This window comes from Euprymna scolopes, chromosome 36 (genome assembly GCF_053919585.1).
Source record: "Euprymna scolopes isolate OS-2025 chromosome 36, ASM5391958v1, whole genome shotgun sequence".
NCBI lineage: Eukaryota > Metazoa > Mollusca > Cephalopoda > Sepiida > Sepiolidae > Euprymna > Euprymna scolopes.
The window spans coordinates 68,964,520-68,977,123 of record NC_136517.1 but is presented as its reverse complement, the minus strand read 5'-3'; the positions used below and the strand labels follow the sequence as shown (position 1 = coordinate 68,977,123).

General features: G+C 25.3%; 1 protein-coding gene across 2 annotated transcripts in view; it reads left to right on the top strand.

The window, feature by feature from the left end:
• The window catches only part of LOC145260567 (calcineurin-binding protein cabin-1-like), a 567,854-nt gene that overhangs the window by 224,790 nt on the left and 330,460 nt on the right, over nt 1-12,604 (top strand). For both annotated transcript variants that reach the window (XM_080118824.1, XM_080118826.1), the window contains exon 28: nt 777-878. In XM_080118824.1, coding sequence (XP_079974950.1) covers nt 777-878 — 102 coding nt within the window. The remainder of the gene's footprint in view (nt 1-776; nt 879-12,604) is intronic.

Here is a 12,604-nt window from a genome sequence, read left to right as displayed (position 1 = left end):
CGTATCCACAATGCATTGTCTCCTCTCCATTAAAAAAAAACAAAAAAAATATTATGTATTTAAGTCCAATTTACATGCTTAAGGAAAAGTATGATGATAGGATCCCCTCTCACCAACTGAAAAACAATAGAATTTTTGAAACTATTTAGTCTATATTTCAAATCAATTTGCTAGATTTTAATGAATACATGCATGGACGAGAAAATCTGCTATTAAATGAAACAAGAAAAATAATAAATATATCAATTAAAGAACTGCAATAAATATATAAAAAAATAACATTTGCCTAGAATAAAACAGAAAACAAAATTAAGAAACTTATTAAACATATTACTGATTGAGCTTATACAAAAATCCGTTAAAGCCACATAGTAATCATTTGAAAAGAAAAACTAAAGTATACATTGATATACTTCCTTAAAGAAAGTGAGTTTTTATGGGGTGGTTTAAAGAATTAACAACTCCAAAATATAAACAATATCAAAGTATATACAAAATACAAGTTCATATTTGAAAATTACTGCATAAAATGAAATGTAAACAAAAATGTACACCATGAAACGAATTGAAGATTATAAGAATTTGAAACATATTTTTATAAAATAATTCGATTCAGTATTAGATGACTCACATTGTATTAAAATGCTATAAAACAAAACAAGCTAGTAATCCATCCATTTTGGTCCATCACGCTTAAGTAGATTGTTTAATGTTCAAAGTCCATGAACATATTATGAAAAAAAAATTTTTTTTTTGTGTTTTCTTTTCTCTTGCAGATCAACTTGAATTGGGAATCCTCACAATCATTATTTGAATATTTCAAACCAAAGACTGTACCAGAATTTGATAGCTATAAAACCAGCACTGTGTCAGGAGATGTAAGTCAACTTTTGTATTTCTTTAAGTCCAATTACTCTTTATTTGGCTATTGATGCAGTAATACTTTTAGCAAACACTATTTCTACTAAATGAATGAAATAACAACTTGCATTCAATTAATCATATGCAATAAGTACTGTTACAAATTGTGCTTCAGCATAAAATGGTTGAAAAGGGTTTGATTTTTCATAAAACAGACAGACCAAATCAAATCAGTTGTTTGTTGGGTACTTGTGCAAAATAAGGACCATGCTACTATCAGAATTTTCTGAGCAGTTTACATAAAACACTAAGAGTTTTGTGATTTTTTTTTTGTGCAAACACTGACCAATGTTTTTGATTAAAAAATATATCTGTTTTTTACAAAAGTTATTTGATAAAAAATTAGTTGAAAAATGAAAACAATATTTTTTTTTGTTGTTATGAACAAAAATACAATGAATAATTATTGGACAATTTTGACAAAACTTTAAGAAAATTTAACTCAAGACAAAAGAAACACTCATTGTAAGGTAAGTTTCATAAATAGATACTTATTTTTTTGAATAACAAACAGAAACCTTTTTTATATTGTTTTTTTTTTAAATTGTTTTTGTTCTAATCAATATAAATAGATTTCTTTATAATAAACCAATGATAATAAATAAATATTTTCTTAAATGACGTTGGCTGCTGCAATTTCATTGGCATCTTTCTGTATGACAACTGTAAGAGTGGCCAATTGGGAAAAATCAGTCAGAATATCTAAAGAAAATAGTTTTAAAAATATCAGTTATGTTTTGTGTGTCTACAGAAAATGTAAGTTAAATTTTCTGTAAACTGCCTAAAAAATTTTGACAATAACAAGGTAATAACAAAAAAGTATAATTTGTTGTCTTACAGTTAAATTATGTCAGAATATTAGTTCTTATCAAATCATCAAAGTTGAGCAATGTTGAGGTTGGTCAGTGCTTAGATGCTTGAGAATCCTAGATGCCATAAGCAAACATTTCATCCAAATAAGTAAATGTGAAATGACAGTTAAAGATAAAACAAGTAATATTGTATCGTAAGTCATGCAATTCATCTCAATTAGCAATAGAATAAGCAATATAAGTGTTCTCATTTGTTAAGGCTGATGTCAACCTGTACAAAATAGAAATGAAATATGTAGCAATGTAATTTCATAAAACAATTACCTGGAAAGAATTTCTTCATGTATGTTGCCTACTCTACACAAATTTGTTCCTGGTGCTACTGGATGAAAATTTCTGAAGATAACGACTTCCTGATCAAAAATGCACTAAACAGTGCTTTTTTTTTTTCCATTTTTGCTTTTTTCCCCTTTCTGTTTTTTTTTTTAAATAGAAATTGCTCCAGACAAGGTATAAAGCCACTTGATATAAGGAGCTCACGAAGACAGTAGATGCCTATTGACCATAGCCTTGAAAAAATCAAAGCTATAGGTAGAAAGGAAAACAATCAGCAGCAAGAAAGTTTTACAAGACTACAGTTCTTGGAAAGAACTTACTAGTAATGAGAAACTATATTACAATGAGACATCAAAACAGCAAATTGATAGAGATCACAAAACCAACAAAGGAAGCTGGGAATAGTTGAGACAATTCTAAGAACACATGGTGTAATACTATTTATATTCGCAACATCACGTGAGTAGGAAAGAGGTGCAGAGAAGAAGAATGGGTAGGGCCAATCAAATTGCAGATACATTTTTCCACCTTATCAAGAATCCTCAAGTGGGGCACAGATTTACCAGTACAAATGACAACAGTACTCCATATATGGTCTGATATTAGATTTGTAGAGATAGAGAATAGCATCAGGTGTGAGAAAATGTTTAGAATGATGGAGAACTGACTTTATGAAAAGCAGAAAGAGCAATGGATCTGTTGTGGCTCACAAGTAGCCATAAAGAATAGAACAACGGAGAACAGTTTAAACATGTATTACATGAAAAATGGAAATGTTACAAACGAAAAGTGTAGGTAATTCACTGAGCATGCGAGCATCACTCTGGAATTAGGTCCCCACCTGACGCTTGACGAGGGATTAGTTCATTTTGAGGGTGATTCCCCACAACAGGATCCAAGAAAGGTTTGATGAAAAAGAAAGATTAAAAAGTTTATAAGAATCTAAAGAGAAGAAGGGACATCCCTTTGAGTGAGTCATAACAAGCCATTTCATACCCGAATGCACAATGAAACCTATGTCAACTTGTAGTTAAGTTGCATAGTTCAACTTGTAGTTAATTTGCATAGTTCAACTGATCTAAAAGAGATTGGTGAGATGCAACAGCAGACTAGAAGGTGGTTTCATCAGCATAAATGGTAATCATCAATGGTATCATCAGCATAAATGGTAATCTTCTGAATGATATTCTCTGGAAAATCATTGATATAGCGAAGAAACAGAGTTGAGCCTAGAACAGCTGTGAGGAACACGAGCGTTGATAGAAAAAGAGAATGAAGAGACACCATTCAGGGTTACCCTTAAGATTCGATTACTATGAAAACAACCAGTAATGTCAAGACCTTCACCACTATAATACCATAACCCTGAAGCTTGTGTAGAAGACCATAATACTACACTCTCTCAAACACCAAATGCTAAATACATGCATTACCCTCTCCGGAATTATTCATAACCTGACAGATCTGTTCAGTTACAACAGTTAAAAGTTCAAAAAAAAAAAAAAAAACCCATAAAAGTCATATTGAACATCATTAAAAAAGGTCCCAACTTTCCAGAAAATGTTCAAGCTTGTTCAAATAATTACCAACACAAACTGGGAAACAGAAAAATCCTACTGAAAATTTACAGATCGCTTATCAGATCAAAGCTGGACTACGCCAATTTCATCAATGGATCTGCAAGAAAATCTTATTTAAGAGAATTGGAAAAAATTCACAATCAAGAACTCAGAATGGTTCTAGGAACTTTCAGAACTTCAGCAATAGTATGCAGAAGCCTTGGAATACCTACTTTCCATGAGATGAGAAAAACTAACCCTTCTCAACTACATTGAACTCGACTCAAACCATAATAATCCCACATACAACTGTCTTTCACCCCAAATACCAAAACCTCTTCAACAAAGAAAAACATGCCATAAAAACCTACAGACTGCAAATGAAATACATACTAGAAAATTGTCTAATAATCCATAAATTTAAATTTTCTCCCTGAGTACTAAAAGCGACCAAGAATCATCCTAAACTAAATAAAATATTCCAAATCTAATACGCACGCTACAATCTAGAAAGACAATCTCAATAACATATAAGAACAATACCCAAACTGGACACACATATACACAGATGGATCTAAAGACCTGAACAAAGTCATAGGTGCAGCTACATCTAACAATATAACACTATAAAACCGCCTTCCAGACAACAGCTCAGTTTTCAGTAGTGAAACTACAGCCATAGAATTAGCCTTAGACATTACCCTTAAAACCAACTGAAACAAATATATAATAATCTCAAACTCATTATCAGTTATAATGTCACTAAAAACGTTCAGTTTGCAATGAAATCACTGAAAGCATTTTTTATATTGCTTAGATTTTTTAAGCATTTCTCACACATAAAGTTGTTGAGATGCTTGAAAAAGTGTTAGTCGATAGGTGAGAGGTCTGGAGAGTATGGCAGATGAGGCACAGTTTTGTAGCCCAATTTGTTCAACTTCTGCAGGGTTGGTTTAGCAACAATCAGTTAGGCATTGTCATGGAGGAGAATTGGGCCTTTTCTGTTGACTACTGCTGGGTGTTGTTGTCAAAGTTTCTGATGCATTTCACCCATTAGTTGACAGTACTTTTTTCCATTGTAATGGTTTTGCCTGCATTAAAAAAAAAACCCTAATGGATGAGACCATTTATAGACCACCAAACCGTCAGCATGACTTTCTTTTGGTGCAACTCTGGATTCAGGAAGTGCCATAGAGCTTCGTTGGAATCTAACCACTGAGCTGAGCATCGCTGGTTGTCGTAAAGAACCCACTTTTCATCGCAAGTCACAACTCCAAGAAAAACGGGTTGTTCTTGTCGCGTAAAAGAAGGAAAGATGATACTTCATAACAGCGTTTCTTTTTTGGTTGTCGTTCAATTGATGAGGTACCCATTTATTAAGTTTTTTTTGTCTTTTCAATCTCTCTCAAATGTTTGGAAATCATTGTATATGTTATGTCTAATTCAGAAGCAAGTTTTCGAACTCTTGTATGTGGATTGGTTTCGACTAAAACTCTTAATCGATCGTTGTAATCCGATGGCAAACCACTACGCTCATCATCCTCAACACTTGTCGCTGCTACAAAATTTCTTAAACCATTATTGTGCTGTGCGTTTAGTAGTTGTTTCTGGGCCAGACACTTTATTGATACTGTGATCTGTTCCAGCAGCTTTTCGCCCTAGCTTGAATTGAAATAAGAAAATTTGGGCGAAGTTGCTTCCTTCCATATTGTATTCAACGTTCTGAAAAGAAGACATAATTGTTTTAAAACGATTGTAATTCAAACGATTAGATAGAAAAAAAAACGCTCTCTAAAAAGATATATAGTGCAAAGGCATTATAACAAAAACTTATTTGAAAATACATAATTTTAAATCAAAATTATTTGAAAATACATAATTTTAAATCAAAATTATTTGAAAATACATAATTTTAAATCAAAATTATTTGAAAATACATAATTTTAAATCAAAATTATTTGAAAATACATAATTTTAAATCAAAATTATTTGAAAATACATAATTTTAAATCAAAATTATTTGAAAATACATAATTTTAAACCAAAATTAAAAATTCCATAATAACTTTCTTCTCAACCTAATAAATGGCAAGAGTCATGGAATTTCTGCAAAATCAACATGCTGTATTAAATAAAGCCTGACCTCAAAGAAAAAAACAAGACAAAATCTCTAATAGAATGATGACAAGAAGCTAGAAAGTGGTAATAGCAAGACTCCAAATAGGGCACACCGCTATCACATAACAATTTCATTGAGTTCTTAAAAGCAACAAAGCTATACACAATAGAGTATAATTAGAAAAAGAAAACAACCTCAAAACACATAATATACAATTAAAACATAGCAGATTGCAATAATCACACTAAAATCTAAATAAAAAAAAACCCAACTATCAATAAACAAATTAAACTAAACAATCTCTTCAGCATTAGATAACCCAAAAGGGTTGGTATGCTGGTAAAATAAACTATCACATTCAGTGTGCCACTTTTGGGAAAACTGGATTTCTCCAGACCATACCAACCTTGAGTTTAACTCTGCCCTCGTGGGGAGGCAAGGAAATAACTATTCTTTAAAATTAAAATCAGTTGTCTTAGATTCTTATGTCAAAAACAAGAAGCAATCAATTTTAATTTAGACACATTGGCATAATGTTTGTTTGTTTTTTTTTCTTCATTAAAAATCTTTGTAAAAGAAATAAACAGTTTTTTTTTTGGTTTTTTGTTTTAGACTAAAGGAAAATATTTTTGAAATACAAGTCAAATACAAAAAAAAACACTGACAAATAAAAAATATCTGCATTTCCTGAAAGGGGTGCCTCAGGCGATTAGCAGTTAGCTAATCCCTTTTAAAATTTTCTAAAACTTTTTTGTAGTTATCAACTATTAAAATAATAGGAATCAAGAGTTAATTTTTATAGTAAAACGAAAAATCACATTCGGACTTAAGAGTTACTTTTTTGTTTTTAAGTTTGAAGAAAAAGTATTTCACTTTTATGCCAATTTAATTTTTTAAATAGTAGCCCCCACCCCGGAAAAAAAATACAAGCAGTACAATTAGCTTCTAATTGACCAAGTTGTTTGAATTCAGAGCAACTGATTGTATATTTTAATTGGGAGTCGGACATAAAATTTGTAGATAAAAATAAAATATTAGTGAATATTGAATAAACACCAATTGTGTATAATATTAAAGTAAACACATCTACATTCAGCAACTTACACATATTCTATGGGGGGTATTTTAAAAGAAATGCCTCCAATTTTTTTATTCCATCAAAATGGAACAAAGAGGATTGTAAATTTCATTGTTATGATGATTGAACTTATGCATTCATGACCTGAAAGTTTCATATCTCTGTTGCAGATATTGATTAGACTTTGAGAAAACAATCTGTCATAGATGTGTGTCAGAAGCAGGGGTGCATCATAGGATTCCTGGTGCATTGAGAATGGAGGTGACTGTGTAGAAAAATAAATTATGTACCACAAAAAGTTGTTTATTTTAATGGTACCATTCCTGTCTTCATAATTCTTCAAGATTTTAGTTATTAAGTTAAAAAATAGACCTTACTTTTAGAACATTCCTTGTAAAATAAACTTAGCAATATGTGATCCTGATCTGAATTATAACTGGAAAGTCCATGACTACACATGTGAGTTTCTTAGAAAACGTTTTCAAACTGAAGTACAAACACTGTGTTGTAACGTTAAAAAAATCCAATTGCGAAAAATCAAGCAATTATACCATTACAAGTAAAGACCCGACCACCCAATTTACTAATATATTAATATTAATAGCGAAGGAAAGTATACCAAAAACATCCAGCTATTTCATGGTGATTGTAGGAAAACTATAAAGAAACGCTGAAATACTCTAAGAAAATTTCCAAACAACCAACAAAAAATATAACTAAATACATTTTAAACATTCTAAGGCCAAAGCAGACAAATATTTAAAGAACCTAAGAAAAAATGGCAAAACTGCATATAAAAAAATGATCAATGCAAAGAATAAAGTCATATGGAACATAGTAAAGAAAATATATATAAAACAATACACTACCTAATACATAACAATACAAAATCCGTAAACATAAAATACAGTGTTTGGAGAAATGTAACATCAGAATCACTGGATATCATAATACCAAGTATATATAATAATGGATATCATAATAACAAGTATATATAATATAATAATGGATATCATAATAACAACTATACATAATATAATAATGAATAATATAATAACAAGTATATATAATATAATAATGGATAATATAATAACAAGTATATATAATATAATAATGGATAATATAATAACAAGTATACATAATATAATAATGGATATCGTAATAACAAGTATACATAATATAATAATGGATATCATAATAACAAGTATACATAATATAATAATGGATAATATAATAACAAGTTTACATAATATAATAATGGATATCATAATAACAAATATACATAATATAATAATGGGTATCATAATAACAAGTATATATAATATAATAATGGATAATATAATAACAAGTATATATAATATAATAATGGATAATATAATAACAAGTATATATAATATAATAATGGATATCATAACAAGTATACATAATATAATAATGGATATCATAATAACAAGTATACATAATATAATAATGGATAATATAATAACAAGTATACATAATATAATAATGGATATCATAATAACAAGTATACATAATATAATAATGGATATCATAATAACAAGTATACATAATATAATAATGGATAATATAATAACAAGTATACATAATATAATAATGGATATCATAATAACAAGTATACATAATATGATAATGGATAATATAATAACAAGTATACATAATATAATAATGGATATCATAATAACAAGTATACATAATATAATAATGGATATCATAATAACAAGTAATCATAATATAATAGATATCATAATAACAAGTATATATAATATAATAATGGATATCATAATAACAAGTATACATAATATAATAATGGATAATATAATAACAAGTACACATAATATAATAATGGATATCATAATAACAAGTATACATAATATAATAATGGATATCATAATAACAAGTATACATAATATAATAATGGATAATATAATAACAAGTATATATAATATAATAATGGATATCATAATAACAAGTATACATAATATAATAATGGATATCATAATAACAAGTACACATAATATAATAATGGATATCATAATAACAACTATACATAATATAATAATGGATATCATAATAACAAGTATACATAATATAATAATGGATATCATAATAACAAGTTTACATAATATAATAATGGATATCATAATAACAACTATACATAATATTATAATGGATATCATAATAACAAGTTTACATAATATAATAATGGATATCATAATAACAACTATACATAATATAATAATGGATATCATAATAACAACTATACATAATATAATAATGGATATCATAATAACAAGTATACATAATATAATAATGGATATCATAATAACAAGTTTACATAATATAATAATGGATATCATAATAACAAGTTTACATAATATAATAATGGATATCATAATAACCACTATACATAATATAATAATGGATATCATAATAACAAGTATACATAATATAATAATGGATATCATAATAACAAGTTTACATAATATAATAATGGATATCATAATAACAAGTTTACATAATATAATAATGGATATCATAATAACAAGTTTACATAATATAATAATGGATATCATAATAAGAACTATACATAATATAATAATGGATATCATAATAACAACTATACATAATATAATAATGGATATCATAACAAGTTTACATAATATAATAATTGATATCATAATAACAAGTTTACATAATATAATAATGGATATCATAATAACAACTATACAAAATTAAATAATGGATATCATAATAACAACTATACATAATATAATAATGGATATCATAATAACAAGTTTACATAATATAATAATGGATATCATAATAACAAGTTTACATAATATAATAATGGATATCATAATAAGAACTATACATAATATAATAATGGATATCATAATAACTATACATAATATAATAATGGATATCATAATAACAAGTTTACATAATATAATAATGGATATCATAATAACTATACATAATATAATAATGGATATCATAATAAGTTTACATGATATAATAATGGATATCATAATAACAAGTTTACATAATATAATAATGGATATCATAATAAGAACTATACATAATATAATAATGGATATCATAATAACTATACATAATATAATAATGGATATCATAATAAGTTTACATAATATAATAATGGATATCATAACAACTATACATAATATAATAATGGATATCATAATAACTATACATAATATAATAATGGATATCATAATAACAAGTATACATAATATAATAATGGATATCATAATAACAAGTTTACATAATATAATAATGGATATCATAATAACAAGTTTACATAATATAATAATGGATATCATAATAACAAGTTTACATAATATAATAATGGATATCATAATAACAAGTTTACATAATATAATAATGGATATCATAATAAGAACTATACATAATATAATAATGGATATCATAATAACTATACATAATATAATAATGGATATCATAATAACAAGTATACATAATATAATAATGGATATCATAATAACTATACATAATATAATAATGGATATCATAATAACTATACATAATATAATAATGGATATCATAATAAGTTTACATAATATAATAATGGATATCATAATAACAAGTATACATAATATAATAATGGATATCATAATAACAACTATACATAATATAATAATGGATATCATAATAACAACTATACATAATATAATAATAGATATCATAATAACAACTATACATAATATAATAATGGATATCATAATAACAAGTATACATAATATAATAATGGATATCATAATAACAAGTATACATAATATAATAATGGATATAATAATAGCAAGTTTACATAATATAATAATGGATATAATAATAGCAAGTTTACATAATATAATAATGGATATCATAATAACAAGTTTACATAATATAATAATGGATATCATAATAACAAGTATACATAATATAATAATGGATATAATAATAGCAAGTTTACATAATATAATAATGGATATCATAATAACAAGTATACATAATATAATAATGGATATCATAATAACAAGTATACATAATATAATAATGGATATCGTAATAACAAGTATACATAATATAATAATGGATATCATAATAACAAGTTTACATAATATAATAATGGATATCATAATAACAAGTTTACATAATATAATAATGGATATCATAATAACAAGTATACATAATATAATAATGGATATCATAATAACAAGTTTACATAATATAATAATGGATATCATAATAACAAGTATACATAATATAATAATGGATATAATAATAGCAAGTTTACATAATATAATAATGGATATCATAATAGCAAGTTTACATAATATAATAATGGATATCATAATAACAAGTAATCATAATATAATAATGGATATCATAATAACATGTATACATAATATAATAATGGATATAATAATAGCAAGTTTACATAATATAATAATGGATATCATAATAACAAGTATACATAATATAATAATGGATATCATAATAACAAGTAATCATAATATAATAATGGATATCATAATAACAACTATACATAATATAATAATGGATATCATAATAACAAGTATACATAATATAATAATGGATATAATAATAGCAAGTTTACATAATATAATAATGGATATCATAATAACAAGTATACATAATATAATAATGGATATCATAATAACAAGTAATCATAATATAATAATGGATATCGTAATAACAACTATACATAATATAATAATGGATATCATAATAACAAGTATACATAATATAATAATGGATATCATAATAACAACTATACATAATATAATAATGGATATCATAATAACAAGTATACATAATATAATAATGGATATCATAATAACAAGTATACATAATATAATAATGGATATCATAATAACAAGTTTACATAATATAATAATGGATATCATAATAACAAGTATACATAATATAATAATGGATATAATAATAGCAAGTGTACATAATATAATAATGGATATCATTATAACAACTATACATAATATAATAATGGATATCATAATAACAACTATACATAATATAATAATGGATATCATAATAACAAGTATACATAATATAATAATGGATATCATAATAACAAGTTTACATAATATAATAATGGATATCATAATAACAACTATACATAATATAATAATGGATATCATAATAACAAGTATACATAATATAATAATGGATATAATAATAGCAAGTTTACATAATATAATAATGGATATCATAATAACAAGTATACATAATATAATAATGGATATCATAATAACAAGTTTACATAATATAATAATGGATATCATAATTACAACTATACATAATATATAACGCATATCATAATAACAACTTTACATAATATAATAATGGATATCATAATAATAACTATACATAATATAATAATGGATATCATAATAACACGTTTACGTAATATAATAATGGATATGATAATAACAACTATACATAATATAATAATGGATATCATAATAACAAGTTTACATAATATAATAATGGATATCATAATAACAACTATACATAATATAGTAATGGAGATCATTATAACAAGTATACATAATATAATAATAGATATCATAATAACAACTATGCATAATATAATAATAGATATCATAATAACAACTATGCATAATATAATAATGGATATCATAATAACAAGTATATTATCTGTTAGCTTATCTTATATAAAAATTGGTAATATTGG